The 27,440-nt window shown below is 41.6% G+C and overlaps 1 protein-coding gene across 34 annotated transcripts in view; it reads left to right on the top strand.

Moving 5' to 3' along the window:
• The window catches only part of LOC308472756 (dystonin-like), a 306,554-nt gene that overhangs the window by 117,190 nt on the left and 161,924 nt on the right, over positions 1–27,440 (top strand). For 30 of the 34 annotated variants that reach the window (XM_080997848.1, XM_080997841.1, XM_080997871.1 and 27 more), the window contains 12 exons: positions 12,653–12,765; positions 12,875–12,981; positions 14,095–14,214; positions 15,325–15,420; positions 15,507–15,634; positions 19,600–19,693; positions 22,070–22,224; positions 24,735–25,197; positions 25,308–25,436; positions 25,663–25,740; positions 25,843–26,004; positions 26,104–26,208. In XM_080997848.1, the coding sequence (XP_080853974.1) occupies positions 12,653–12,765; positions 12,875–12,981; positions 14,095–14,214; positions 15,325–15,420; positions 15,507–15,634; positions 19,600–19,693; positions 22,070–22,224; positions 24,735–25,197; positions 25,308–25,436; positions 25,663–25,740; positions 25,843–26,004; positions 26,104–26,208 (1,750 nt within the window). Of the gene's footprint in view, positions 1–7,593; positions 7,623–12,652; positions 12,766–12,874; positions 12,982–14,094; positions 14,215–15,324; positions 15,421–15,506; positions 15,635–19,093; positions 19,490–19,599; positions 19,694–22,069; positions 22,225–24,734; positions 25,198–25,307; positions 25,437–25,662; positions 25,741–25,842; positions 26,005–26,103; positions 26,209–27,440 lie in introns of those variants that run through there. The other 4 variants (XM_080997853.1, XM_080997854.1, XM_080997859.1 and 1 more) reach the window with 4 other exon arrangements.

Raw genomic sequence — 27,440 nt, 5'->3', positions numbered from 1 at the left:
TACAGACTCCGCTAACCCAGAAATAGTGCTTCAGGTTAAGAACTTTGCTTTAGGATGAGAACAGAAATCGTGCTCCTGTGGCGCGGCAGCAGCAGGAGGCCCCATTAGCTAAAGTGATGCTTCAGGTTAAGAACAGTTTCAGGTTAAGTATGGACCTCTGGAACGAATTAAGTACCGTATTTTTCGCCCTATAGGACGCACTTTTCCCCCTCCAAAAATGAAGGGGAAATGTGTGTGCGTCCTATGGGGCGAATGCAGGCTTTCGCTGAAGCCTGGAGAGCGAGAGGCGTCGGTGCGCACCGACCTCTCTCGCTCTCCAGGCTTCAGGAAGCTATCCGCAAGCCTTGCAAGCCTGGTGGGAGTTCCCGCGGGCGCGCAAGGCTTGCGGGCGGCAACCTGCAGCCTGTTCTGGGGTCGGGGGAAGCTCGGGCTTCCCCCGCCCCAGCCCCGCGGCTGGGGGGGGGAAATATATATTTTTTATTCATTTCCCCACCCAAAAAACGAGGTGCGTCCTATGGGCCTGTGCGTCCTATAGGGCGAAAAATACGGTACTTAACCCGAGGTACCACTGTATAGAGTATGAAAAACAGCTACATTTGGGTTACATAAGTATTAAATGAAATATACGTTGGACCCAGCAATTTTGGAACTGGGTTGCCAACAATGGGAAGTCACCACGAGGAAAACAGTTGAGGTTGCTTGGGGATGTTTATGCATACTAGTATTCCAGTGTCTGTGTGGAGTTGTCCTGATCTTGAAAGATCTTTTGAGGTATGTAGCAGCCAATCAGAAATGGTGTTAGAACAGGGGTAGGCAACCTAAGGCTCGTGGGCTGGATTGCCAACAATGGGAAGTCACCACGAGGAAAACAGTTGAGGTTGCTTGGGGATGTTTATGCCTTCTCAATCCGGCCCACGGATGGTCCGGGAATCAGCGTGTTTTTACATGAGTAGAATTTGTGCTTTTATTTAAAATGCATCTCCAGGTTATTTGTGGGGCATAGGAATTGGTTCATCATTTTTTTCAAAATATAGTCTAGCCCACCACATGGTCTGAGGAACCATGGACCAGCCCACTGCTGAAAAAGGTTGCTGATCCCTGTGTTAGAACCAGGGGAGTGAAGCAGGGAGAGCGATTGTACAATAAACTCTAGCTATACTTTGAGAGACTGAGAGAGGTGTCTTATCCTGTGTGACATGTGATGAACTACAAGTCCCCGAGTTCTATAGTTCTTGGCTGGTTTTCCTTCATCAAAGGAGCTACAAGATGTGGCAGCCAACTGGAACAAGTGTCATAGTAGTTAGGGGCATTGAGATCTATCTCTGGGATAGTGGGACACAGTGGTGCTGTTAGAATCTGCAGCCCTGGAATATCCATATGTAAATGTGTTAGGCCTCTGGTTCCCAGAGTCCAACAGACAATAGGCTCCAGAGGCAGATCTTTCAGCCCCTCCTTGTTTTTATGTATAATGCATTACTTAGCCTTTTTGGTGTGTTGGGGAGGAAGCTGCATGTAATAGACAGCAGCATTCCAAGTCAGTGAACCAGGGAGGTTTGCTTTGGGAGCGGAATTCGAAAAAGTAGTGTGAGAATGAGAAAAAAAGGACAAAGAAGGAGAGACTTCTCAGTTGTTTATAGACCTACGAGTGTTTTTTGTTGTTGTTGTTTTTGTTGTTCACATGTTATAAGGATTATTGACTAATAAAATAATGGCTCTTTATTGTGTAATTCTTCAACAACATTGTACAGCAAGAATTGTGTCTGCCTGTTCCATGTGTCTGAAGTAGAGCTGCTCTCTGAATATCTTTTTGGGGTCTTCATGACACTTGCTTCACAAGAAGATCTGGGAGAGTGTTTGTTTGTTTTTTGTTGCTTTCTTTCCACTAACCGCACATTGGAATAAATAATCTGTATTTGCTTTCTAAGTGCTGTCTCCCTCTTGTGTTAGCTCATGCTCATTTCACCACCCCAGGTAACTGAGCAGTTGCCTTGTGATGGAGATTCACATGGATCTCAAACAGCCATGCCTATAATCTACATTAAGGCAGGGCAAACACATCAGAAGGTGAGTGAGAAGGTCACAGTGAGAGACATAAACCAGCAGAGAGAGGAAAGAGATGGGGAGAGGCAAGGCTAATGAGGGCACAATGCAAGCAAATGCATATTTAGACTTCATTTAAATTGTGCATGAGCACTAAGGAGTCCTTGTACAGCAGAGGTCAAGATGTTTTGTGTACATTGCAAAGGTGCATATGTGAGACGTAACTATAAAAGGGTCCTTTGTCTTGTCCATTCAACATGCATTTCCCCACTTTATTTTCCTAGCGCTTACTCATTTCATACAATCTGGTGAATGCCAATAAATTGGATTATCTGGTAGCAGCCAGGAGGACAGAAACTTGGGGAGGAGGTGTGCATAGGAAAATTGTTCCTATAACAGAGACATTAGTGAAGAACGCACCTGGACTATTGTGTACTGTTCTTGGCACAACATTATAGGAAGGATATTGAAAAGGTTGGGAATTATTACCCAGAAGGGCAAAGAAATGGTAAAGATATTTACTGGCTGCATCTCTGAACAGATGCTAGGATAGGTTTACGATTACATTAGAAAAGGAATGTTAAAAGCCCAATTCAGTGCCTTTTGAAAGTGCTGGGAAGGCTTCCTTTGACTTGAATGGGCTATTTAAAAGCTTTAAAGGTATGGGGAGGTGTGGAACAGTAGCCCTCCCTGCAAAGAACAGGAAGAGAAGCCAACAAAAGGCCACATGCAGAAGTAGAAATTTAGCCCTGCAGATGATTTCATGCAGCAGACACAGCCATGTGAGCTGCCAGATGTTTACAAATGTGGCAGAAGAACAGGAAAAGAATTCTAGGTGGGGAAAGTTTTCAAAAGTCTGAACCCTCCTTCAAGGCAAACCAGTCATACGCAGCGGAGCTTTGCTTTGGAACTTCTGTTTCATGCCAGGCTGCAGGACAAATGCTGGCACACGCCGTACCATAGTGATGTTAAAACATGTTGCAGGCGATCAGGATCTAACTTGAGTACATTCCTTGAGGATAGGAGAAGCGGTGATGCCAACATCTGCCGCAACTTGTTGACTGCCTCCAGCTACAAATCAGAAAGAAACAAAACATTACTAAGTGTCAAGCCTTGGATTGCTATGAGATACGTTTGAAAGGAAGACAAAAGATTATTTTATTTTATTGCAATTGCTAGTTTCTGCTTGCCATTTTCTAAAGAATAGCTTACCATTGCCTTATCTTTTGAAGGGAAAATAAAAGCTCTACTAAGAGCGGGGAGAAGGAAGGAATGTGGTAAGCCTCATTTTACTGAATAGAGACATTTTGTGAGGACCCTACATGTCTTGGCTACAATGGAGCCCTCAATACTAAGGATTTTCAGACTGAGAAAGGGAACTAAGCTTCCAGGTTGAGTCAAATGTCTTTAATTTACTCTACAGGCATACTTTTTCATGGTGGATCTTAGCACTAAGTCGCTTTATATATTTACACTTAAATAAATGGAGCATAAGCCAGCAATCGCTACGCATGTTTAACTTCGGTTGGATCATGCCACATTTCAGAATGCGAAGGTGTCTGCAACTTTATTAATAATTGTGCAGGCCGTTTCATTCTAATGTTTCTTAGGCTTAAGCACAAGCAAAATATTATATTAGGGTGGCCTGTGCCATGCCTCTGATTCTTTCAGATCTTATTAAGCTAGGTTCATTTAGTACTTTGAAGAGGGATTAGGGTGCATTGCCTTGCCAAAGTGGCAGCTCTTTCCTTCTGGTGCTGCATTGTGGAATTTTGGGAAGATGCCCAATACCCTTTAGATGGAGAACATTTTGAGACATCCCCTTTTCTTAAAGCGCAGTAGCTGTATAGCTCAAATACCTGTTGGAAGTTGTTTTTTTACAATTTTTTTTTTATTTCCCCCCAAAAAATTTTAACAAACAAATAAACAAACATAAATCTCAACCATATTTAAACCAAACTTAGTAACATTGTTAAATGACTTCCTCATATCCCCCTGGTTGAATTTCAGTCGATATCATTCTAACGGTTTTCCAAAACCAATATTCTTATAAAATTAACTTAAATCACTTAAGATATTTCTTTCTTTCAAATTCCGCATTAAACATATTAATTCATCATATTACCTATTTCAATCCTAAGCCTTTCTGTTTTTTGTAAACATCTCCAATTAATTTAACTTAACATATTTAACTAAATAGTCTTTAAATTTCGTCCATTCTTCCTGGTACACCTCCTCCTTCTGGTCGCGGACTCTTCTGGTCAGATCGGCCAGCTCCGAAAAATCCATCATTTTCATCTGCCAATACCTGTTGGAAGTTATTTATTAATTTTAAAAAGGTAAATGTAAAGGTACCCCTGCCTGTACGGGCCAGTCATGTCCGACTCTGGGGTTGCGCGCCCATCTCGCTTAAGAGGCCGGGGGCCAGCGCTGTCCGGAGACACGTCCGGGTCACGTGGCCAGCGTGACGAAGCTGCTCTGGCGAGCCAGCACCAGCGCAGCACACGGAAACGCCGTTTACCTTCCCGCTATAAAGCGGTACCTATTTATCTACTTGCACTTAAGGGTGCTTTCGAATGCTAGGTGGGCAGGAGCTGGGACCGAAAGACGGGAGCTCACCCCGCCGCGGGGAATTCGAACCGCCGACCATACGATCGACAAGTCCTAGGCGCTGAGGTTTTACCCACAGCGCCACCCGCGTCCCTATTTATTAATTTTACTTGTCCACTAATGTTAATTTATTCATTCATCCCTAGCTGGGGACAAGGCTTAGAAGGAATAAATCCTGGTGGTTACATTCCTTCAGTTCCAGTGTTACTTTTTTTTTTTAAAAAAAAGTTCATTTAGCTCTTTGATTACATGACTCCCTTTTTCTTAGCATGGGAAAGCTGTGCTATATTTCCTTTTCAAGGCAGTCATTGCCTAATTGTCCAAGTGGTTTTTTAACTTCACAGTGATAAGATACTGTGCCCATCAGTGCAAAAGTTTGGATCTGAAGAGTGCTGAGATTTCTTTACTACCACCTTAAGCAAACTTACTTTGTCACCATCTTCCATCCCTTATGTTGCTGTATGTGTGAACAGTTGGTGAGAGATCTAAATTGGGGGTTAGAATTTTGAGAGCACTTCGTTGATAAGATTTTTCATTATTTATTTACTTACTCTGAGTAAATATACCCTGCCAATCAATCAAGTGATTCTCAATGTGAATTACAGTACAATCAGCAGGTTGTAATAATACAAAAACAAAGAAAGGCAAAGCTGTTTCTTTACACACATACAAAGAGAGAGTGCGTGCAGCAGCAGCAGTCCTTAGTCCTTCGGCTTATATAGCTTTGCTAGAGCATGGTCTTCCTTTGTTTCTGCAGCCCCAGAGCAACAGGCAGGCAGGGAGAAGCTGCTCCTTTCTCTGCCCAATGGATGGGGCCAGGTTGACCTTGTACTTGCTGCAGTGTTATTTCTACAAGGCATGGGATGCAGCCTCCCAGTGGCCCTTAGTTTCTAAGCAGGTAGTAGAGGCTGGAATGTGCTTCCCATTCAACTCTGCTTCCAAGGCAACGTGGATGGATTATATGGATGGAATTCTACATCACACTCTTCCAGTTATTCTCTCTGAGCAAGCATTTGAGCTTGCCAAATGGAACATTCCCCTCTCTTCTCTCCCCTTGTGTTTTTCTAGGGATTATTCTGCCTCCACCGCGCACGCCCCTGCCAATTTGGGGGGAGAGGAGGGGGAAAGCCCCATTGTTCAAGTGGAAGTCCTTTCACAGGGCTTCTGTTGCTGGGGCTCATTACATAAAAATATTTTCTAGAGAAAGGATTAGCTGGATCTTTAGTGAACGTGAAGATATGAAGGAGAAAGTCCTTCTGCTAGATCAGGGGTCGGCAAGGCTTACTGGGTATAGGCGGATCACTCCTGCGGAGGTCCTCTGTGGGCCGGGCCAGCGCAGCGATGCCGAAAATCGCACCTGCGTGTCTGCGACACCAGAAATCGCTTCTGCGCATGCCCAGATGCCGGAAATTGCTCCTGTGCAGAAGCGATTTTTGGCGTCTGGGCATACACAGAAGCGATTTCCGGCGCCGCAGACTTGCACAGCCGCGATTTCCGGCATCTGGGCATGTGCAGAAGCGATTTCCGGAGCCGCGAAAGAGAGTCCCCACGCCGTGCCGGTTTAGCGCAGCACGCAGGGACTCACCAAGCAGGCGGCTTGGTTTGGGGGCGGCTTGGGGGACAGTTAAACAGCCTCTGTGGGCCGCAGGTTGGGAACCCCTGTGCTAGATGGAGGAAGAAGCCACCACTGCTGTGAAATAATAGCTAGGAGTGTGAAGGGTCTGAAATTTCTTCTTTCAGATCTTCTTGTTTATCAGTAGGCTAGCTGACTTCAGGCAGGCCAAAGTTTGCTCAGCTCCACCCACAACTCCAGTCTGCAATATTGCAATGATCAAGCAGGCCTAACTTACATTTAATGTTTGAAGGGTTACTGAGGAAATGTATACAATTGGCTTTAAACAATTGAAATTCACTCTTATTTTCTCATGAATGAGGTATAGTCACTAATGAGGCTAAAGGTGGGTTGTATAAGTGAGGTAGTATGTCAAAATGCAAAGGTGCACACCAAATTGAGCTAAACTTGCATCTAAAGCATTTAATATGTCATCCTGACTTTTGCATAATTTATTTCATTTTAGACTGAATATGGTCTAATGGAATCACAACAGTTTCTGTAAGTGAAGCCTCTTCACTGAGAAGGTGTGACAGGCGTTGTCTAAATCAGAAATCTTTCCATTCCTTCTTCAGTCACGTGCATTCTTTTTAATGAGCAGCGCATGTCCTGGCATGGTCTTTGATGGCTTTTAGCAATTCCCTCGTGTAGAGAAATGTATGGCTGTCTCACGCACCTGTCCATTATTATCCTTTATGAGTATGGAGGCTAGGAATTTTTCATATGTGCATGCATTACCTAATTACAGCAATTAAAAAAACAAACAAGATTATACTTGGGTGTTCACTTAATTTTACACTTCCAGCCCTGGCTCCTCTGCTGATAGTAATACTCACAGAATAGGAGACCTACCTTTATGTGGACTAAGAAATATCACCATACCATTTCTTTTTGCTTCAGTCAAAGATTAATCACACATCATTCTAAGCACAGCATTAAACCTGCTCCTTGGGAGATTAAAACTGTTTTGGCTAATTGCCTGTCCCGAAAACGCTTGTGCATATTTACTGCTTAAAGGCAGCTTTTTTTTTTTTTTTTTAACTGAATAGCATCAGTCATGCATTGTTGCTCATGTGTTTATTGTACCAATTCCTTGGATCTAACTGTTGGCAAGCAAATGTGAGGCCAATTCATATGGCTGTATGAATTGGCCTTTATTTTTGCCTGCTTGGTAGTCGTGCCCAAGTGCTAGATAAGGTTATTATGTCATCATAATCACCCTGACCAGGTATCATAATCCCATGGTTACAACTAGAGTTGTATACATTTGGTTTGAAAAATACTGTGGGGCCAGGAAGTGGAGCAGAGTATAACCTAGAGAAGTCTAGCAGTTTGGGGTAGAGAAGATGGAATCGCGAAGGTACATTGTAGATAATTTTCTGGGTGAATCTGGCAAGTGATAGGATTGAATCTGACAAAAACTAGGGCAGGTATGGGGAATATGTGGCCATCCAGTTGTTGTACTCCCATATCCCATCAGCCCCCGCCAGCATGGCCAAGTGTTCAGGAATTATAGGAATATTATCCAACAGCATCTTGAGAGCCACAGGTTCCCCAACTCCAATCTTGAGTTTACTTGCTTTTCAAGAATTAATTAACAGTGACCTGCAGCAGCATAATTTTACTGTTAAGGTTGTTTGTTATGCCCCTTAACCCTCCATTTAAGCAATTAAGACATACTTTGTGGGGTGCAGTGTTTTGAAGTGCTGCTTCTGAATATTCTGGACTATATGCCTGCAAATTTATGATGGTAAAACTTTAATTCGGAGCTTTCCAAACTTTTCATGTTGGTGATGCACTTTTTAGACATGCATCACTTTGCGACATAGTGATTCAGTTTTACTAGCAAACCGGAGGCTAAACTAACCCCTTATAAGAGATATGGACACACATCGCGTGACACACCTACACACCACAGCCAACACAATAACGTGTCGTGGCTCACAGTTTGGAAAGCTCTGCTTTAATGGAAGTTATAAGAAGATAAGAGGAGACATAGCAGCACCACATCCTGCTTCCTACAGTGGCCAACAAAACACACCTGGGAAGGTCAGAGCATAGCTTGAAGACAATAACCTCTGTTGCTCACCAGCAACTGGTTTTCTGTAGCCCACTGCCTAAGAACTTGGGAGTTCCATATAGCCATCTTGGCTAGCATCTCCTTCAAAAACCATCTAAGCTTGTGGCCAATACCACATATTGGTAAATTCAATACATTAGATATGTCTTGTGTGAAGAAATACTTTCCCCCATTCTACAATTGTTGCCCTTAAGTTTCATTTGTTGAAGTGGCAGAAAAACTTATTTCTATATGGTTGTATGAGTTATCCCCCCCTTTTGGTCTCTGATTGTCACGTCCAAGCATCCACCAAGCGTGAGATGAGGTCATAATCACCCTGCCCAGATACCATAATCCCATAGGCACAACTAGGGTTGTTAATTAAAAAATAGTTTGATACCAGCAGGTGGAACCAGGGCAGAACCTGAAGAGGTTTAGCTTTGAGGTAGACACAGAATGGAATCGGTAAGGTAAAGTGTACACAGCCAAGGGCATTGTCTGGGTGGAATCCTTGTCTGGTTATGAGGTTGATGGTTTTTTCTAGCAGCTAGTACAGGTTACCTGGTAGAAAATAATGCTCAGAGCAATAAAATACAAGCTGGTTTGCAAACCCAGTCGCAACCCTAATTTAAACTGGTTGGGCTGCTTGGGAATATTCTGGGGTTATATGCCAGCAAATCCGTGATGGTCAAACTCTGTAAACATCCCCCGCTTTTTTCTGCTGTGGTTGTCCTGTGTTTGCTGTGAATTTGTCCTTAGATTTGTGATTCAGCAGTTAATCTATTGTAATTATCCCTTATTTTTGATGTGAATTTGGGTTTGTATAGGCACAGAAGGTGTACCTTTCTTTCTGAACAACTCCCTCTTACAGTGCTTTATTGTAAGTGGCTTATTAAATTTGAGGGAGTTTAGAAGTAGCACCTGGGTTTGGGAGAAGCTGCACTTCAGGGTGGGGGAATGAAAAAGATGAGAATTTCCTAGCCTGGTTTGCACATCATAACAAGGCAAACCACAGTTTACTGGAACTGTACAAAAATAGGTTACTCCTGGAGAAGAACTTGCAGCTGCATTGCTTTTCCTTTTAGCTTGCTGCAGCACAGCAGCTGAGGCATGTTTTCCGTTCCCAGACATGAGTTAAGCTTTTCTCTTCCTTAACCACAAGACCAGAAGAAACATGTTATATATTTATAGAAACAGGGCCTTAAGTTTGCTTGCTTATGTGCATAAGAAATTTTGTGCATCCTTTGTACAGCAACCTCTAGCTTGGTTCTGCCGCAAGACCATAGTTTTATTTTATTCTTAGATGTGTTGCAGTTTTTACAGCCTCCCCCCCCCGCCCCCCTTTGTAGCACATTCTAAGCAAAATCTTGTAAGAACAAAATATATTTAGGGAGCACCACTGATTTGTGCAGCTCTGTTCTCTGGTGTCTGTCTTATAGCTGCATTTTATCCTCTGTTTTTGTGCCTAGATCTTCTATAGCTCATGCACACAAACTGCTGGGCTTTGAAATGTTGTTGCCCAGTTTCATTTCCATCTCCTTCTGCTCCATTAGATTCCACTACGGAAGGCCTCCCAAATGTCAGGGGTGGCTTTTTGGAGTGGGGAGAACAAGGGTGATTATGGAAAGCAGCCTAAAAAACCTCAGAAAATATCTGAAAGAGTTTTCTGTGCTGCCCATCATAATTAAATTAATTAACACATTATCTCCATATTGTTTAGAGGTCTGACAGAAGAAGGTCCTTTTCAGAAGTAAAAATGAAAAAAAACACACACCATGTACTTGGAAAGTGAGCGGTTTATTTTGGGTGTGGCACATGTAGTGCTGAGAATTTTTCAAGTGAATTATTCCCTCTCTTTCTGAGTTATTCGTGTGTTTCCTTTGGTGGCAAATACCCAGCTTCTCTGAAATCCCTGCCATAGAATGACTCATAGTGTTATGACTAAAGGCTGGGTCATTTATCCCTTGAGGCACACTGTAGAGTATAATATTCCTATTGTATGCATGATGTCACAATTTGAAAGATTTTAGAATTTGCGCAAGGTAGCATTTTTCTGTAAATGTTGAATATGGGGATATATATATACATACACATACATACTCAGGCTTGGTGCAGACATAGTGCCAGTGATAGCTTGGTTTCAGTCTCTTGTTTAAGAACTATGTTAAAAGCTGGTTGGCAAAGCATTTTTGAGAATTGCTTTAACCAACTTTTACTGAGAGTGGTTACCTCTGGTGTACATGCAATACTGCACCATGAGTAAGAAATATTAGTTTGAAATCTGTGACAAGTACTTACGGTACCTTTGCAGTTAATAGGATTATTTTGTTTTGAAGAAAATCCAATCTTGCCCCCTCTTGGATGAAAACTTTGTTAGCTGCCCGTTTTCAGCCAGATAATTGTTGCTTCTGTTTTGTTGTTTTTTCTTTTCCCATGAACAGGCAAGGCTTGCATAACAATTTGCCCTTTCTTGTCCTGAAAAGTCAGCAGCTGAACAGGCATCATTTTGTGTTTTTCATCTCACGTTTTGCTTCATTACTATCGGCATGTGTGAAATGTCGTGGATTTCAGCAAAATGAAAACAGCAGGCATCTGCTTTCAGATATAAATGTTGTTGTTTTTACAATTCAGTTAGTATATGCTATGGTGTGAAATCCTCCTTAATCTTTCCTCTGCATTACTGTGACATAAAATATTAGTGCTTTCCAAGTTCACTCTTCTAACAATTCTTTGTAGTTCTTTATGTGCATATTAAATCTGTAGAAAACGTTATTGTTTTTCCTTTTCAGTTGAAGGAATTAATTTCACTTTAAATTCAAATGGGTGAGAGGGCTCTGTTGCAATAACTTTAGACTGAAGTCATGGGGAATAGCTTATCGATATTAAAGTCCTGAGTTTTTGTTGCATCTTTTGCTTGAGATCCCTCTTCTGTTTTAAGGAATTGGAATAGGTCTTCTACACAAAGGGAAACTTGCCAAAATGTAAACCCAAAATTGGGGAGCGAAATAAATTCAGGTTTACTCTGTGAATGATTTCAATGGTTCCTAGAATTTGTATCTCATTAATTCTGTCAGCAGGGGAATAAATAAGTCCTTTTGTCCCCTGTTGTTGCCTGAAATTACCACTGGTTACTTACCTCTTTTTCTCCTGCCAACCTAGCAGTTCGAAAGCATGTCAAAGTGCAAGTAGATAAATAGGTACTGCTCCGGTAGGAAGGTAAACGGCGTTTCCATGTGCTGCTCTGGTTCGCCAGAAGCGACTTAGTCATGCTGGCCACATGACCTGGAAGCTGTACACCGGCTCCCTTGGCCAATAAAGCGAGATGACCGCTGCAACCCCAGAGTCGGTCACGACTGGACCTAATGGTCAGGGGTCCCTTTACCTTTTACTTACCTCTTTTTATGTTCCCTTCTCTTTCTTAACATCAACTCCTTTATTTTGCTGCTTAAAACGTAATTGTATATAATATCCTCTATACTGATGCATCATCTCTTAGGTAATGATTGAATTATGGGTCACATTTTCATTCAGATAGAGTACTGCATCTACTTCTACTTTGCAGGGTCTACTAGGTGCTCACTGGAGACACTATACATCCTTACGTTTCTCTTAATTTCCTGGCTACTGCTATGCTACTTATACCAATGGGGATGCACTTTGCTGAGTCAGTCTAGCCAGACATCAGTCTTTAAAGAATTCTAAGCGTTATAATGCTATTGATGGAGTAACTAATTGAGAGGTGGTATTGATGGACCTTGCCAAAATTGAGACATGGAGACAGTATGTGGACCTCTAGAAGAGATGTTTCTTTAATCGTGAATGTTAAAAAGAGACTGTGTGAAGACCAGACAGTTAAGATCTAAGGAATAATTAAACTCTTGGTGCAGCGTTATACAGACCTCGTAGAAGTAAGGTGCTGGACTAGATGGGTCATTGGCATGATCCAGCAGCCTTCTCTCATGTTATTATGAGGGGCACTTAGCCCAACCATTTACAGGATCTCAATGCATTTAACTCCCTTTCATTTCATAAAATATCCCCATGAGATTTGCCCTATCCCTAGCAGAGAGATGAGACTGCACAGTTAGGGTTAGGAAAAAACTGAAATGACTCTGACCAAGGTATCCACTATTTTTCGCAAATAATTTGATTTGAGGGAAAATTCCTTCCTGAAGCTGAATATTGTAACAGGTTGCATCCCAGGTATGGAGGAAAAACCCCTCCTCTAACTCAACGAAAGAGTCATATCCTTCATAAATGCATCCACTGAAAATCTTACTTACCACGATATTTTCCAAAATCAAACTAAAATTATTGTTTTTGTCTTGCAGGCCGGACCTGATAGACATGAATACCGTTGCTGTTCAAAGCAACCTTGCAAATTTAGAACATGCTTTTTTTGTAGCAGAAAAACTTGGTGTTGCCAGACTTCTGGACCCCGAAGGTGAGTTTGTGAATGGGATCCTTAGCAGATAGTAGCATCAGACTGCATTGGAATTGTAATGCTCTAATGTATGTATGGTAGACATGAGCTGTGTCATGTCTTTTTTTAGATGTTGATGTCTCCTCGCCTGATGAGAAGTCAGTAATCACTTATGTGTCATCACTTTATGATGCATTTCCCAAAGTACCAGAAGGTGGTGAAGGCATCAGTGCACATGTAAGTAAGATATTAGCAATTAAAAACTACGTTCACATACAAAACAAGCTTGTCATGGAGAAGGGTTAATTTCACTGGCAATTGTAAAGAAAAGAGGATATTATCTGATTGCTGGGATTTGGACATTCGAATCTGGCTTGGTAGTATGTGAGTAGTCTGTGCAGCTGATTTTACAATTGTGTCACCTTTTGTCGGTCACGTGCCTCCATCAGAACTCTGACCACCACATTCTGCACCAGCTGGAGCTCCAAAGCCAGGCTCAAGGGAAGCCCTACATAGAGTCCATTGCAGCAATCCTGCCCTGAGGTTACCAAGTACATAGACTACATTGGTCTGACTATCCCAGTCTAGGAACTGCTATAACTGGTGGATGTGATGAAGCTAAGGTGGTGCAGTGGGTCAGTGCATCTGGCTGTTAATCAGAAGGTTGGTGGTTTGAGCCTACCCAGGGACAGCTGTGGGCAGGATTCCTGCATCGCAAGGAGTTGAATTAGCTGACCTTTTGGTAAAAGGCACACCTAGTCACATGGGACATTTGTGTCTCTAGTGATAGAGATCTATCCAGGAGTACCTATTCACTTTCTCCTTTAGAAGGAGTGTGACTCTGTCCAGAACGAGCATGTTGTCCCATCTCTTAGACATGGGACCTATGCACCCAAAGCACAGTTTATTGACCCCATAACACAGATGCCAGCTCATAATACATGGTTGGTAGGGGCATGAAATGAATAGAAGCAAAGGAGAAATTATGGCTGGGCCTAAACATTGTATTCAGTGCAGCGATGGGAAGGAGATGGATATACAGATAAGGGAGATATGAAGAACTGGGGGTTGTGGGACCAGGAGCTAAAGAAGCATATGGCTGATGTAGAATCTGAATACTAAGAGTTGCATAGAAAGTGGATTGCGCTAGTTTTGAATTGTGGGCTTCTTCCATCACTGCAGCATTATGAGCAGGGAACTCAGTAGGAGCATGAAGGGCCAAGAGAGGGAGATGGCTATAGGACTCACTATCTTATTCTTAGTTGCCATAGCGGCCCGCCACATCTGTTGCTGTAGGCTTCCAGTGCTACAAAGTGCTTTGATAAAACTTTATTCCTACTTGCTTGCTAGGATGTTGAAGTCAAGTGGGTTGAATACCAGAATATGGTGAACTACCTCATCCAGTGGATCAGGCACCATGCCACGATGATGACTGACAGAGCGTTTCCAAACAATCCTGTGGAACTCAAGGTAATGTTTACATTATCAAGATACAGAATAAAGTGCATTCTGTATTAATTCTTTTAGAGGGATCACCTACCTATTTAGAGCATGATTACAAACTCCTGTACAAATTAGTAATAGCCTACTACTCATATTCCCTTGTGTGCCACTGCTAGAGCTCAAAAATTCTCAACTCTTTCCCTCAGATGTAGCCTGTCTCCTGTCCAGCTACAGCACTGATTCTTAGTCCAACCTCACTAATAGCTAGGAAACAACCCATGCATTCAGAAGAAAAGCATTGGTAGGGCTTTCCTGGGAGTGTGGGTGGTAGTGCAAGTTGCATAATTGAATGCTTCCCAGAATAAAAACATTCTGTTGATGGGAAGCTAGCATGACAGAGAGAAGGCTAAGCCTTCTATTGGTCATGTTAGTTTTATTAATTAAATGCATATATCCCCCTTCCTCCCAGAGGAGCTCAAATAAAGTTTGCCATAAACACAGTTCTTACACAATGGGTAGTCAACAATATAGCTATCTACTGACCTTGTAGATTTTGACCCTCAATCACCCCATGCAGGTAAAAAGCTCACCAGGTCTTGGCTAGTTACACATTGTGGCCTTTGGGCTCCTAGAAATTTGGGAAGAAGACGCAGTCGTGTTGTATATCTTCCATGTCAGTATTGAGCAGCACAGGGAATTCCTCTGGCTTGCAGGCACTGGGATGAAATTTTAACTGAGGCTGCATGAACCATTGCCGCATCTAACTCCAGGTTTGGGGTTTAGACTGTCAAGTCACATTCTGAAGAAAGAAATTGAACAGAATTCTGTGCCAGCTGCTGTTTTCTGGATTAAAACCGATAATGCCAGTGCTTGGGACAGTCAGTATTACATTTGTATTTAAGGCATGGGGATGCCAGGTCAAGGTTAAATTAGGCACTTGACAGTTTAATTCTCCTCTTCCCATTGTAAATCTAAGAAGGGGTTTGGTTAGGATAGTGAGTAAACCCACACAAACTGGTTCCACACTTATGGACATGAAAAGATTTTCAAAAGCTTCAGTAGACCAACAGTTCTGAGTAAATAGTAAAACAGTATCTTTTAGAAACATGACAGCAATGCTTGTTTGTTTTTCTTTAGGCACTTTATAACCAATATTTACAATTTAAAGAAACAGAAATTCCACCAAAGGAGATAGAGAAATCAAAAATCAAACACCTATATAAATTACTGGAGGTAAGCCATTTTTTAAAAATGTATTTTTGAATGCTGGTCTTGTTTCCTTTTATCTTGGCTTTATGTAATCATTCCTTGTTTTGAAGGTTTGGATAGAATTTGGGCGTATCAAGCTTCCTCAAGGTTACCACCCAAATGACATAGAGAAAGAGTGGGGGAAGCTAATTATTGCTATGTTGGAAAGAGAAAAAACACTTCGACCAGAAGTTGAAAGGTATGTTGGTACTTTTGTTTTACAAGCTTGCTTCTCTGCCTGCTCGTTTGAAAATGGCCAATGCGATATTTTGCGAAATGGACAAGGGCACTTTTATTAGAATACTTAAAATCAACTTTAGGTACATTGGCAGGTTAGAATCTGATTTGATAGGCTCAACCATTTATTATAAGAAATCCATCCAAACCTAAGCTTAATTTTATTACTAGGGTCTGCACCCCTGCTTGCTCTGCTTGCCAGCCCCACTGCCACTTCCCCCCACATTAACTTCCCAGTCCACACAGCTGCTAAGCTTACTATTCACCTTTCCAACCCCATTTCTGAAGCCACTTCTTTCTTCTGTTCTGCAGTCCCTCTTTGCACTCCTGTTTTCACCTTTGCCCCCATGCCCATGTCTCCTCTCACCCTTTTGTACAAGCCCCCTTGCACACAAAGTACCTCCGTGATAATCTCCTGCATTTCCTCTTCTCACACATTACTGCTAAGCACCTTTTCCACCTTCCGGCCAACTATGAAGCCACTGTCCTCTCCTGCTCTGCAGATTCTTTGATGCCCCTGTTTACTTTTTCGCCTCCATTCCAATGCCTCCTACTCCCTTCTTTTTTTGCAGCCCCTTGTGCATTCCCATTTTCACCTTCACTCTGTTTTTTTCTTCCACCCTCCTTCCATTTTTCTTCTTTGCGCACAGATCACCCCCCCAACATAGCCATGCCTTCTCTGAACTATTCTGCAGCCCCTTTGCACATTCCCACACCACTTTCACCTTCCCCTTCTTTTTCCTCCACCCTTTTTCAACTCTCACTTGCACACAGACCACCTCTCCTTCCGTGTCTCTTCCTCTCCTAGTTGGCAGCCGCTTTTGCACACACAACCCATCATGATATATGTTATTGTATCTTTAAGATGAGTAGACTAATAAGAGCAAGCCTGTCAACTGTTGAGATCAAGCAGGTGCCTCCACTGTACTCTTTTGTACTGCTAAAAACATGGTTGTTTAGACAAGCTTACCCAGATGCTTAGAAAGTTGAGGTAATTTTAATCCGTTTTAGTATTTTGTATGTTTTAAAGTTTGGGTGTGAGTTTTGATTTTCTTGTTTTATATTTTTGTAAACCGTTTTGAGGCTTTTCACAGTCAAGCAGTATATACATTTTATGAAATTAAATAAATTAATTAACTTGTTTCGTTTGGCAACCTTTCTCAGCCTTAGGTCTCTACATTGTTGAACTACAACTCCCATCATTCCTAACCATCATGAGCAGTGTTCAGGGATGATGGTTGTTTTCGTTCAAGAACATCTGAGGACCGAAAGTTGAGAAAGGCTGAGTTAGGGGATGCTAAGTTCAGTTGGTGGGTGTTGTACATATATGTGTGTTTTCTGGAAATAAAAAGCATTTCTTAATTACTACATTAAATCTGGAACTTCATGTTAAGGATAACGTGGTTGCAGGAGTGAAATGCATGAACGTGAGATTGCACCTTGTAATATTTGAGGGTTCCGCGTCCTGTCTGTCTATCTATCTATCTATCTATCATCTATCTATCATCTTATCTATCACATGAGGCAATGGAAGAATGGAAGAGGGAGAAGGTTGAAAGTTATTTTCCCTCCCTTTCAGTAACCTTCTCGCTCTATTCTAACAACCATAGAGGTTTGAGTAAAGTGGTTGTGGAGAGACACTGAGATGACAGTTGTGGATTTAAACCAGGCATAGGCAAACTTGGCCCTCCAGATGTTTTGAGACTACAGTTCCCATCATCCCTGACCACTGATCCTGTTAGCTAGGGATGATGGGAGTTGTAGTCCCAAAACAGCTGGAGGGCTGAGTTTGCCTATGCCTGATTTAAACTATGGTAGAGGTTTAAGTAAAGCAAGCTTTTGTAGTAGGAGCCTAGCAGGGCTTTGCTCACGAGGATTTGCTGTGCAAGGGGTGAAAGCAACATGGGAATGAAAGAACTAAGCCCTTCCCATCTCTTCTCAGTTGCAGCTTTCATCCTCCACTTGCTTTACAGAGGTTTCAGTGGTGATGAAGGGAAGAAGGACTTGTACTTAAGAAATATGAGGCTGTGTATTACGAGAACTGTATTTGCCTTAGTGTGTGGGAGAGGAGAAATTCCAGTCCCTAAGAGTAGGAATCTAGTCTTATAAATGATGGAGCATGTGCATGTATGGTTTACTTGCTAAGTCAATTTCAATTATAAATGGGCTTCCCAAATGATCAACTGCTTCCCATTGTTCATATAAGCAGTTTGGGATCCCATTTTCCAAATTTTTTTTGTTGTGATAAAGCCCGAACACAATAGTTTTCACATTATGTAAATATTAGGTCTCTTTCACAAATCTTCTTGACCTCACAAAAGTGGTGCTGAAGTCAATAGATAGGAAGCTGACATGCCACAGGATCATATAGCAATAAGTTTGTAGTATACTTTAATGCAGACATGGATCACAGGCACCCATGCACCTGGAGTTAACATGTGTAGTTACATGCTATTCAGCAGTCAGTATGATTTTTTTCCGCCAAGCATGCAAGGGCCAAATAGCAAGCCAGCACAGTCTTTTAAGGAAAAGCTCAACTTGTTTATAGCTTCAAGCAGCAATGGCGTGATATGGGTGGGGTTTTATAGAACATGAAATTATTGAATAATAGGAGTAAGAGAAGATAGTATGCAGGCATCATCCTTGAGGGTCAACAGAGGAAGATCCCAGCTGCTCATTTACCATTTGAAACATGAATAAGAATTGAGATTTTCTGTGAGCTGGAAGCTAAAGAATGCCATTGGATTTCATTTTTGACATTAACATGGTTACTGATTGCCATGAGGAGGTAAAATACATATACCAACTTTGGCAAACATTCTGAATTACACACACACACAGCCCATAGTGATGAAGCAGTCCAAATAATTGATTCACTGTCACATTTTAAACCACACTATCTCCATTAAATTCAACAAAGTGGCATCAATATGGCAAGGCAGGCAGTAATTTTCCTATTTAGAAGATAATGATTAATCGTAATATTTTGACCTGATTTTTTTAAATTAATAAATGCATGTTGTATGTACTTAAAGTGAACAAACCACACATGCTTAATTTTAATTCTTTCCAACGGGGGCTATGTATAGTTTTAAGAGGGACATAGCCAGAACATAAGCTTTAATACCGTTTATAGCAAATGCCTAGACTGCTGTGTATGGGGCCAATGGATGTTTTGGGAGCAGTATTTCTGAAGCAAAGTGGATATGGACCTGGATGAGAAACTACTGAAAAACCTATGCTAAGTGTAGGGAGACTAAAGGTTGTGAAACTGTTGAAGGGGAGTTCCCTCCCCACTCCTCAAATCGTTTAGTTTGTTGAAATTGGATGAGACTTACATAAAATATTTGGCATCCCTCTTTCCGAGTGAACACCCTAATCATTCTGATTAGTCCATACTTGCACAGGCAATTCAAGCTACAGAAGCCAAGCCCACATTGGCATATATAGCTGAAGGCGAAGTCTTCTGAAGAGGAATGAGAATGTTACTTGCAGGGCTTTGAATATGCATGCTGAGACCTATTTAAGGATGCAGAGCTTGGTTTTTGTCCTTAAAGCCATCTAGTCCCTGGAAGCTGTATGTTTTTGCAGGCATTTTGTCTTCTGGACTTTTTAAATGACCAGCGGGATAGCTTTCTGGCTGTAAAAAAATGAATGCGAACAGTTATGGCTACCACAGCAGTGACTCTGTATTTAGTAACAGCACTAGCACCCGGACCAGCATTGATTCCAATGAAAACTTCTTGTCCGTTAACTGTGGTCCAACCCTTGTTAATTCTTGTATAAGCTTTGGCAATGGTCCCAAGGAAGGAACCAGGTAAGTGCTGGTACTATTCTGCAGAATGTGGTGTGTTTTTATCTGGTAGCAGAATCGAGATGTTAATGACCAGCCCCATGTGATTTGTCTTAACTTCTGACTTCTTTTAGGTTAGAAATGCTGCAGCAGATTGCAAACAGAATTCAGCGAGACAGCCTGGGCTGCGAAGACAAACTAATGCTTGCTCGAAATGCTGTGCAATCAGTAAGTGTATTTGGATAGCTAATTTCCTGTCTCCTTATCTGTATAAAAAAGCCCCAGCATAGACCGCTGGATAAAGGGGTGGAGCTGGAGTTGTAAAATCTGGATTAATATCCTTGCACAGAAACGTACTTACTAGGTGACCAGTACCAAATCACCATCTGTTGGCTTGAGGTCTTCTGTTTGTATAATTGGAATTACCACAACATCTCTTGGAGTTGTGAGGACGAGAAGAATACCTCTTTGTTGGTTGGCAGGCGCTTGAACATACAGTGGTACCTCGGGTTACATACGCTTCAGGTTACATACGCTTCAGGTTACAGACTCCACTAACCCAGAAATAGTGCTTCAGGTTAAGAACTTCGCTTCAGGATAAGAACAGAAATCGTGCTCCGGTGGCACGGCAGCAGCAGGAGGCCCCATCAGCTAAAGTGGTGCTTCAGGTTAAGAACTGTTTCAGATTAAGTATGGACCTCCGAAACGAATTAAGTACTTAACCTGAGGTACCACTGTACTGGGATATCCTAGAAAAGCATGCAACTTATTTCATCAGTCGTGTGAAATGGAGGTGGAAGCTGATGTTAATAAGTGGCAGACTAAGTGGACAGGCTTAAAGAATGTTAAATGTTTTAAATTCATACACTTGTTGGGTTCCAAGGTGATTTGTTTTTAGGGTGGAGAATGTATGTTCACAGCCTCACTTGAGAATAGCATCTGTTTCCACCCTGTGAATACTAAGGGTGGAGACAATTCTTAGGAAGAAGACAGGTGCTATAATTTTGCAAGCAAGGTTTGTGAAAATGATTAAAAGTGCATGTATGCTTTTAGGCAATATTCTCCAAGTCCTAGGTTTTAGAGGGGTCAGTCTGTAAATCCAGGAGTTTTCTGTTCCTTGTAGTATCCAAGAATTGCATGGTTTTTCAAATAGAAATATTAATGAGTTTGTAAGAATGTGGTCGTCTACGTGGAAATGTTACGCGACAGGTTAATCAAGCTTGTGGTTGTGGTGGAGGATGACTTACAATTTCTAGAATGGGTGCAAAGGTTATGTCCCTAACAATGCTGCCTATGGCTTAGACCCTAGTATTTTACTTGAGGATACTAAAAAGGAACTCCACAACCCTGTCATGATATAATTTTATCCAGCTACCACCTTGCAGTTAAAGACATCTACCTCTCGATAGCCAAGTTACTATAATACCATTTAAAAGCCACCAGCAAATCTCCTATCACTGCTTTCCTCCAGCCTCCAAACCTACAAAATGCTATCAGTCTTTTGTTACAATATTGTGACTCCAACCATTGCATCAGCTGTAGTTATCTTAGGGCAAATGCCATCAGCAAAAACAGACTGTCTGGCGAACCTGTTCAGTAAAAAAGAATATCGCCTGCAAGACTTTGCAAGTCTTTTTCCAACAATCCTTATTATCCTTATTATCCTTATTATCACCATATTCCCTTTGATTCTGCCAAGCAGTGGGTTGGACTAGATGACCCTTGGGGTCCCTTCCAACTCTTAAGATTCTATGATTCTAAGTCTTGACTTCCCTCCCTCCCTGCATTTGGTATATTTATCACATTTGTAACCATTTTTGAAAGCACTTCAGCCATAACAAAGAGAAAGCTTAATCAACCTTTTGGAAGGCATTTTAATGTAGAAAGTTGAAACCACTTAGAATGGGAAATTTTGCCAACAGAAAAAAGTCTGATCCTGGGACACTTGAAGTCTTGCACTTTGCTGTAAATTCTCTCGATTCCCATCATTCTTAACACCTTAGTTTTCAATGACTTGAAATCTAGTGGTGTTACTGGTGAAAGCAAAAGCTAAAATGTTTAATATTTTAAGTGTCACAATCTTGACACAGAGAGAGAGAGAGAGAGCGCGTGCGTAATGGGTTAAGGAAGTGGCAGGTTATGGGTTTTTACACATGAACATTGGTTTAGTTGTCTAAATGTCATTGTCACCTTATTTTGCTACACACACTGGACGAAACATGCTGTTTTATGTATATATAAAAATGTGGATTGCTATCCAAAAAAACCAAGTATCTGGGAGGTATCTGACTGTCATACTCAGATTAGATCCATTGAAACAATGGACTAACTTAAGTCCGCTGATCTTAATGAGTTTATTCTGAATATGATTTAGTTGGTCATCACCGTGATAATGTGACTTTCACCTTGGGTTTATCTTACCATGTATGTTAATCCACAGATAAACATTGTAAAGCATGTCTGAATAAAGATAACTATTGTAAACTATTGTAACTGTTATAATTTTCAGAATATGATAATGGTACAAAATATGCCATGTATTTTATATAAAGTTTCTTCTCCAGTTAAATGCATGATTAAATTCAATTTGTATTTTTAACACAGGATGCAAAGCGATTAGAATCAGGTCTGCAGTTCCAGAATGAAGCTGAGATCGCAGGTTATCTACTTGAATGTGAGAATCTGCTGCGTCAACAAGTCTTGGATGCCCAGATTCTTATTGATGGAAAATATTATCAGGCAGATCAGCTGGTCCAGAGGTTTGTGCATTTATGTAGAAATATGAGCTTATGTGAATATATGCTTAAGAATTTATTCTCTAGCCCATGAAAGCCCATTTTCTTTCTTTTTCTGATGCAGAGTAAGTTGTGTAGACAAATGACAATACTTAGTTGTAACAAGCTCTACCCTCACCTGAGTTATATATTTTTCTTTTCTTTTACTAGTTTATTCTGGAGGTTTTTTTCCTTTTCAAAATTGAAAATTAAAGAGATGATGTTATTATGCTATTGATAAATTAAATAACATGTAAAAAGAAAGAAATTGGAGCATTCATCTTACTTCCTATCAGTAGCTATGCAAAAGCATAATGAAGGCTGCAGCTGGTAATATCTGCAATTTTAACAGAAATACACTAAAAGTAAAAGGATGCCCACATACACCAGAAATTTCAATCTCCCAGATGTAACTAAAATTGTCCTGAACTAGATAACTTAAATGGCATGGCAATATGGCAAAACCTTTTTCCTCTGTAGATAGTGGCTTGGCTGCCTGGATCGTTACACTAAACGGCTTATTGGATTTTGCAAGCATCTCTGACATGTAGTGTATGTCTAAGCTTTATTTTCATTTTAGCTTAACTGTAGCTTGCCATGTTGTCCAACCTGAACTGCGGCTAAGCTTAAATCCAGCTAGTGGAAACAAGCCAATTTCAAACCACACTTTTTTTTTCTAACCATAGTTAAGATTAACCACAGTTTGGTCACACACTAAACTGCAGTTAATCCAAAACTGGAAGTGGAAGCTTCCAGTCTGCTATGCATGACCAGGCTGGAAAGGAGAGAGAAAGGGGAGAGTGCATAAGCCCTAGCCTTGTTGTCGTGAAACATCAGCCCATGGTTTAGCATTATGTTTCAATATAGCCATAGTATGCAACTTCTTGGGGTACCTTTACCTTTATGCAACTTCTTAGTGCACTAGCATGATCTCCTATATCCTATATTCTTGGCTATATTTATACAGTGCTGATGCTTTGAGATATTGCCAGTTGTTCTCCCCACACCCCACATTAATATCTATGCACATAAATGATTGTCAAACACAGGCATTTAAGTATCTGTCTCTTTAAAGTGGTGTAGTGGTTAAGAATGGTAGACTTGTAATCTGGTGAACCGGGTTCGCGTCTCCGCTCCTCCACATGCAGCTGCTGGGTGACCTTGGGCTAGTCACACTTCTCTGAAGTCTCTCAGCCCCACTCACCTCACAGAGTGTTTGTTGTGGGGGAGGAAGGGAAAGGAGAAAATTAGCCGCTTTGAGACTCCTTCGGGTAGTGATAAAGTGGGATATCAAATCCAAACTCTCCTCTTCCTCCTCCTCCTCCTCCTTCTTCTTCTTCCTGCTAATGCACAGAAAACTTTTCCATAGCTGAATTTTCTCTGCATTTGTCCCATTGAGCTCAATGTGATCGGGCAAGTTTTCACACTTCTTTGGTCCATCTGCTCCCACGGATACATTCACATGAAAAGATGTATTGTAGAAACTGCATTCTCCAAAGATACAGCCCATGAGCTGAGGCGAGGCAGTTGCAGATCAGGTGGCAGATCTGGGGCCTGAGGAGTGCGGTGTGCCCCTGCCTCCACCACTGCCACGCCCCTATGGCTGGTGCATGCTGCTGCAGTGGCTGTCTTTCCTGCTGCTGTTTGTTAAGGTTGCTGTGAAGTGGGTGTACTAGAGCAAAGGGCCTAACTTGGCAACAATGGCAGCAGTGTAGGGCATGCCCAGCAGTGGGGTGTGTGACAGCAGTGTGGCATGTCCATGGAGGAAGAGGAGGGGGCATGGCATGCCCGTGGCAGAGGAGGTTGAGGGACGGTGGTTGTTTGGGGGTTTTTTTTGCCTCAAGCACCAATACCTCCTGGGTCAGCCTTGACACCCACAGCTTCTCTGGGAAGAGTCTTGCTACTGTAATAGACTGAACACTTTCCATCTTGATTGTGGAAATCACTACTATGGAAATCACAGAGGATCCACAGAGAATCCAGTTCGCAATAGATATTCTTTTTGTGCCTACGTTTACAGAGATGCTTGGGAAGCATCACGCAGAGACAAAATGGATCCCTTCAATTTTCTCTTACCTCATAATAGTTGTGTTTGGGGCTACAGTTGTTACAATAGTACTGTATATTACTTTAATCCTCACATTCTATTCTTAAAGAGGAGGATGAGTTTGATCCTGTCTCTGCCTTTCCCAGAGGCAGTACTTTTCATTATGATGGTTTTATTATGCCCAGACACACACTATTACTTGGCACATTACCATCTAGCTCCATTGCACTTTAAAATTCCTAATATATCTATCAGTTTATCACCATGGTTTACTGGAATGTGTGGATTGAACTCATAATAAACAACCCCCTCCTTTTTTATTTTACACAAAATACAAGATACTTTCATTATTTTTTGTTTTTGAAATGGTGGGAATTCATGAAAATCCCAAGACGATATCCAGATCTTTTCACTTCTACAGTAAATGTTTTTCTGGTTTTTGAAACAGGGTTGCAAAACTGCGAGATGACCTTATGGCCTTAAGAGCAGAGTGCTCCTCAATATACAGCAAGGGGAGGACACTGACTACAGAACAGACCAAGATGATGATATCAGGAATAACACAAAGCTTAAACTCAGGATTTGCACCAAACTTCAGCCCCAGCTTAAACTCTGGACTGAGCCAGGGCTTATCACCCTCCTTGACATCATCAAGTCTAACATCAGGTTTATCATCGGGTCTTTCTTCAAGAATGACTCCAGCCATTACCCCAGCATACACCCCAGGTTTCCCACCACGGTTAATTCAAAGCTACATAACAGGAGTTGACACTGGTGCACTGCAAACACTCAAATTGATGCAGATCCGAAAACCTTTGATGAAATCGGCATTTATCGATCAGAATTTAACAGAGGAGGAAGTCAACATGAAGTTTGTTCAGGATCTTCTCAGATGGGTAGATGAAATGCAGGTAACATCTTTACATGTGCATTTATTTATTTTTTAATTTTCAGTCTGTGCCTGATCATTTTTCTCACCCACTTGAGGGCTCGACTTTAATTTTCAACTTCTGCTTTCAAGGTGCAACTTGATCGAGCTGAATGGGGTTCGGATTTGCCAAGCGTTGAAAGCCATTTAGAAAATCACAAGAATGTCCACAAAGCTATTGAAGAATTTGAATCAAGCCTTAAAGAAGCAAAAATCAGTGAGGTACAGCTTTTGGGGTTGTGTGTTGTGGTTGTATTAAGTGTGCAGGGATTTTGTATATTAAGCAGCATATAAAAATTAGGAATATGCCCACACACATACACATGTGTTCAGTGTGATTATATATATATATATGTGTGTGTGTGTGTGTGTACATGTACATGTACATGTACATATATGTTTGTGTGTGTGTGTGTATATATTCTTTGATCCAATTTGTTCTTTACAGATCCAGATGACTGCTCCCCTTAAACTCAGCTATGCAGACAAATTGCACAAACTGGAGAGCCAATATGCAAAACTCTTGGTAAGATTGCTGATTGGCAGTCCCACCTTTTATTTGGATGCCACATTGATGACAAAAGGTTTAAACTAAAAAAAATGGATTTCTTTTACTGTCTTTTTCAAGAACACCTCAAGAAATCAGGAAAGACACCTTGATACCCTTCACAATTTTGTATCTCGCGCTACCAGAGAGCTCATATGGTTGAATGAGAAAGAAGAGGAGGAGGTTGCATATGACTGGAGTGAAAGAAATACAAATATAGCACGGAAAAAGGACTACCATGCAGTAAGCATTGTTAAAATAGTCAAAAATAAGTATTGAATGTGACCTCTTTTTTTTTATTTGCTCCTGCCTTCTAAAGCTAATTGTCTTTTTATTTGGAAGGAACTGATGAGAGAACTTGATCAGAAGGAAGAAATTATCAAATCTGTTCAGGAAATAGCAGAACAATTGCTATTTGAAAACCACCCTGCAAGGCTAACTATTGAGGTAGGTTGTTAAACATAACTTAGGAATAGAAACAGAGTCTCTCAAGGCTCTTTTTATGGGCTGCTGAAACAGAATATAGACATGTTTTCTGGGTGCAGTCTGTAGTCTCCATGCTTCATTTCCAGAAAATGTTCAGTAAAATAAGACTTTTTGATTTCACAGTCAGGCTCTACATAGACATGTCATAAACCCACTGCCCCAATTGCAGGGAGGGGGTTATTGGTTGGTTGGCTTTGCTCTTGTTTTTGATCATGTATTTTGTGCTTTTATATTGAAGGGTGGTATACTGTGCAACGTTAATAATAATAATAATAATAATAATAATAATAATACTGGAAAAATGAGAAATTGAGAGAAACTGACAGATTCATCAATCCCTATGTGCATTTGTTGCAGTGTATTGTAGTTCACGGGGACTACAATACAGTGTAGGGACGCGGGTGGCGCTGTGGGTTAAACCACAGAGCCTAGGACTTGCTGATTATAAGGTCAGTGGTTCGAATCCCCGTGACGGGGTGAGCTCCCGTTGCTCGGTCCCTGCTCCTGCCAACCTAGCAGTTCGAAAGCACATTAAAGTGCAAGTAGATAAGTAGGTACTGCTCTGGCGGGAAGGTAAACAGCGTTTCCATGCGCTGCTCTGGTTTGCCAGAAGCGGCTTAGTCATGCTGGCCGCATGACCCGGAAGCTGTCTGCGGACAAATGCTGGCTCCCTCGGCCTATAGAGCGAGATGAGCGCCGCAACCCCAGAGTCGGTCACGACTGGACCTAATGGTCAAGGGTCCCTTTACCCTTTACCTTTTATTGTAGTTCACAAAAGCTTATGTCAGAACAACTGTATTTATCTTTAAAGTACAACAGCATACACTTAATTTTGACATGACATGACAGTGACATGAAATAAATGGAACCACAACAAAATGTAGCATTTGTGGAGGGCTGCTGTTCCAAGGGCTGGCCAGCCAGACATTCTTGCCAGTTCTGGTGTCCAGCCAGCCAACCATACCCTGTTGCGAGATACTCCATTTCTTTCCATTCCTATCCTTCTCCTCCATGGCCCCATCCCAGATTTCTGTTGTTAATGCTTTTGTCTATCAGACGCTCAGCCTTAGAGCTATGTTACATCAATTCCCATCAATATTCCAGTGAGGCTGAGTTTTGTAACCTGTGACAGGGCAGTGGTTCTGTGTTGTCATTTGACAGGGAACTTCTGGGCCTTCCTTACGTGCAAAGGT

Source organism: Podarcis pityusensis (assembly GCF_964106645.2).
Source record: "Podarcis pityusensis genome assembly, chromosome: 3".
NCBI classification, from domain to species: domain Eukaryota; kingdom Metazoa; phylum Chordata; class Lepidosauria; order Squamata; family Lacertidae; genus Podarcis; species Podarcis pityusensis.
The sequence above is the reverse complement of the archived record's forward strand: the minus strand, read 5'-3'. Positions and strand labels throughout refer to the sequence as shown.